At 36.6% G+C, this 2500-nt stretch overlaps 1 protein-coding gene across 1 annotated transcript in view; it reads right to left on the minus strand.

The window, feature by feature from the left end:
- The window catches only part of LOC113808395 (glycine-rich protein), a 6737-nt gene extending 5362 nt beyond the window's left edge, over nt 1–1375 (minus strand). The window contains exon 1 of the mRNA XM_027359807.2: nt 1312–1375. Coding sequence (XP_027215608.2) covers nt 1312–1326 — 15 coding nt within the window. The 5' untranslated portion in view covers nt 1327–1375. The remainder of the gene's footprint in view (nt 1–1311) is intronic.
- Nucleotides 1376–2500: the final 1125 nt, after the last annotated feature.

Genomic DNA, 2500 nt, shown 5'->3' on the forward strand with positions numbered 1-2500 from the left:
GGGACGGCTAAGAAGTGAGATGGGAAAGGATAATCTTTACGAAATAATCAAGATGAAAACTTGCTTCTTAACGTTCGATATTAACAACAAAGTCTTTTGTTGTAATTGTTTATTTCTTTTGTCTCTTATTGGTGATCCGTGTAGTATAAATATTTCATTTGTCAAAAAACGGGATAAAGATTTCACTGTTTTCAGCTACCTACTTCGTAAAATTCTATAGGGACCATAATCCTGATTTATTTATGTCATTATTTTCACTGCTGCTCCTGATTTATTTATGTGTCATTATTATCACTGCTGCCAATTTACCTTTTGGAAATTTGCGCCCCTAGAGGGAAATCAACGTGCCATGTCCTAATAAGATTGCATAAATTCCAACGCACTGTGTCAAATGCCCGAAAACTATTTTGTCGTTCTTGAAAGCGCTATTGTTATTCGGTGTACGGCTGTTGCGCTTAGCATTTGCGTCAGAACATGCAACTGTGTCAAAAGCAAGGGTCTGCAAGCCTGTGTTGAGCGTGTATCCCGTGAAGCTTTGTATTCACGAGCTTTGCACATATTGCTTTTCGTCTCTTTCTTAATCAAGTGTTTTTTTTATTTTTTGTTTTTTGTTTTTGTTTTGTTTTTCTTCTTCTCTTTTTTTTTGTTAACAAGGAAAATATAAATTCGAAAAACGAAGAAAAACAAACAAACGAAAACATATATCTGCTTTGCAACAGAAATGTAGGAGCATCATATCTAGTTAAGAAACTTTCATAAGATGTCTGTGTGAAGAGCAACTTTAACCTTGCTATTAGGTTTTATATATATATATATATATATATATATATATATATATATATATATATATATATATATATATATATATATATATATATATATATATATATATAATTGATGATTTTGAAAGTACGTACCGGATATTACTGAATCAAGCAAAAAATAACAATAACCTAAGATAATCTCTAAAATCTTCACACAGATTTGAATAAATATATAAATAGTATTAAGTCACAAACCCCAGAAAATCCGACAGCATACCACCCTCTGTAAACCTTCAATTAAAAGCTAACTTCATCCAACATGAAGAACGATAAACAGCAAGAAGATCCACGTATGTTCTGGTATACACACTGTAAGTATTACTAACTTCTGATCCATGTACGTTCTGGTGTACACAGTGTACGTATTACAAACGTCTGATCCATGTACGTTCTGGTGTACAGTGTACGTATTGCAACACAGATGATACAAAGATCCCTTCTTGATATACGAACATCTAAATTCTCCATCTTAGAGAACAGTACTCACCAGTGATGTCTTCATGGCTGTGTTTGGTCCTCAAGTGTGTACCAACAGAACCCGAAGACTCTTCCTAATATACCACGTGGCTGTCACGCTTTGCAAACCACCGTGGCCATGAGGAGGATACTGCCTTCGAGAGGAAATGATCACGCTTGTCCTAACCCCACCCCACCCCCCCTCGAAAAAAAAGAAAGAAAAAAAAGGAAAAAATGGATCATGATTCCACACACGACAGGTTTGTGCAGCGATTGGTGACAGCACATTCAGTCAGAGAATCTATCAGAGTTCCGCCACGAGGAAGCAGAGTCTCCACCAGAATGATCATCATGAGATGACATATTTTTTTTTTAAAGGTGTGAGAGGCAGAGGGGAGGAATGATGACGTCATAATCGAATTGGGAATGATGATGTCATAGGGTATTTGGCGAACTAACTTTGATCTAATTGTGGTTATTATATCAGGTCTAAAATATGCCGAGGTTTTTCTTTCTCAAAAGTAGAGCTATCTGAGTTTTTTTGTTTTTTTATTTAATAGCGGAATCAATTCCATATTAATAAAAGATTATCCGGGAAAATATTGATATCCTTTCATTTTCCTGGGACCCTGGCTGTCTTATTACGAATGTCCTGAGAGAGAGAGAGAGAGAGAGAGGGGGAGGGAGAGGGAGAGGGAGAGGGAGAGAGAGAGGGAGAGAGAGAGAGAGAGAGAGAGAGAGGAGAGAGGAGAGAGAAAGAGAGAGAGAGGGAGAGAGAGAGAGAGAGAGAGAGAGAGAGAGAGAGAGAGGGGGCGAGAGAGAGAGAGAGAGAGGGGGAGGGAGAGGGAGAGGGAGAGAGAGAGAGAGGGAGAGGGAGAGGGGGTTGGGAGAGACAGAGATTACCATTTCATAACTAATTATAGTACACGTAATTTGTCCATTTTTTGTATTATTTACTTATTTATTTACTCATTTAATTTTGTAAGAACTACAACGTTCAGAACATAAGGATGAAATAAACGATAATAAACGATGCATGTTTCACAAACCATGCCCGCTTTTGTTTTGCCAGCACGTATTACCTTATTTCTACCCTGTTTCATTATTCTGTGTTATTTAAAAAAAAAAATGCCCATAATTTATTCCAATTCTCGAAACTTCAGATAACCAATCTAATGATGTTATCTTATCATAAAGCTTCTTCATTGTTTTACAAGAAA

This window comes from Penaeus vannamei, chromosome 9 (genome assembly GCF_042767895.1).
Source record: "Penaeus vannamei isolate JL-2024 chromosome 9, ASM4276789v1, whole genome shotgun sequence".
Classification (NCBI taxonomy): Eukaryota; Metazoa; Arthropoda; class Malacostraca; order Decapoda; family Penaeidae; genus Penaeus; species Penaeus vannamei.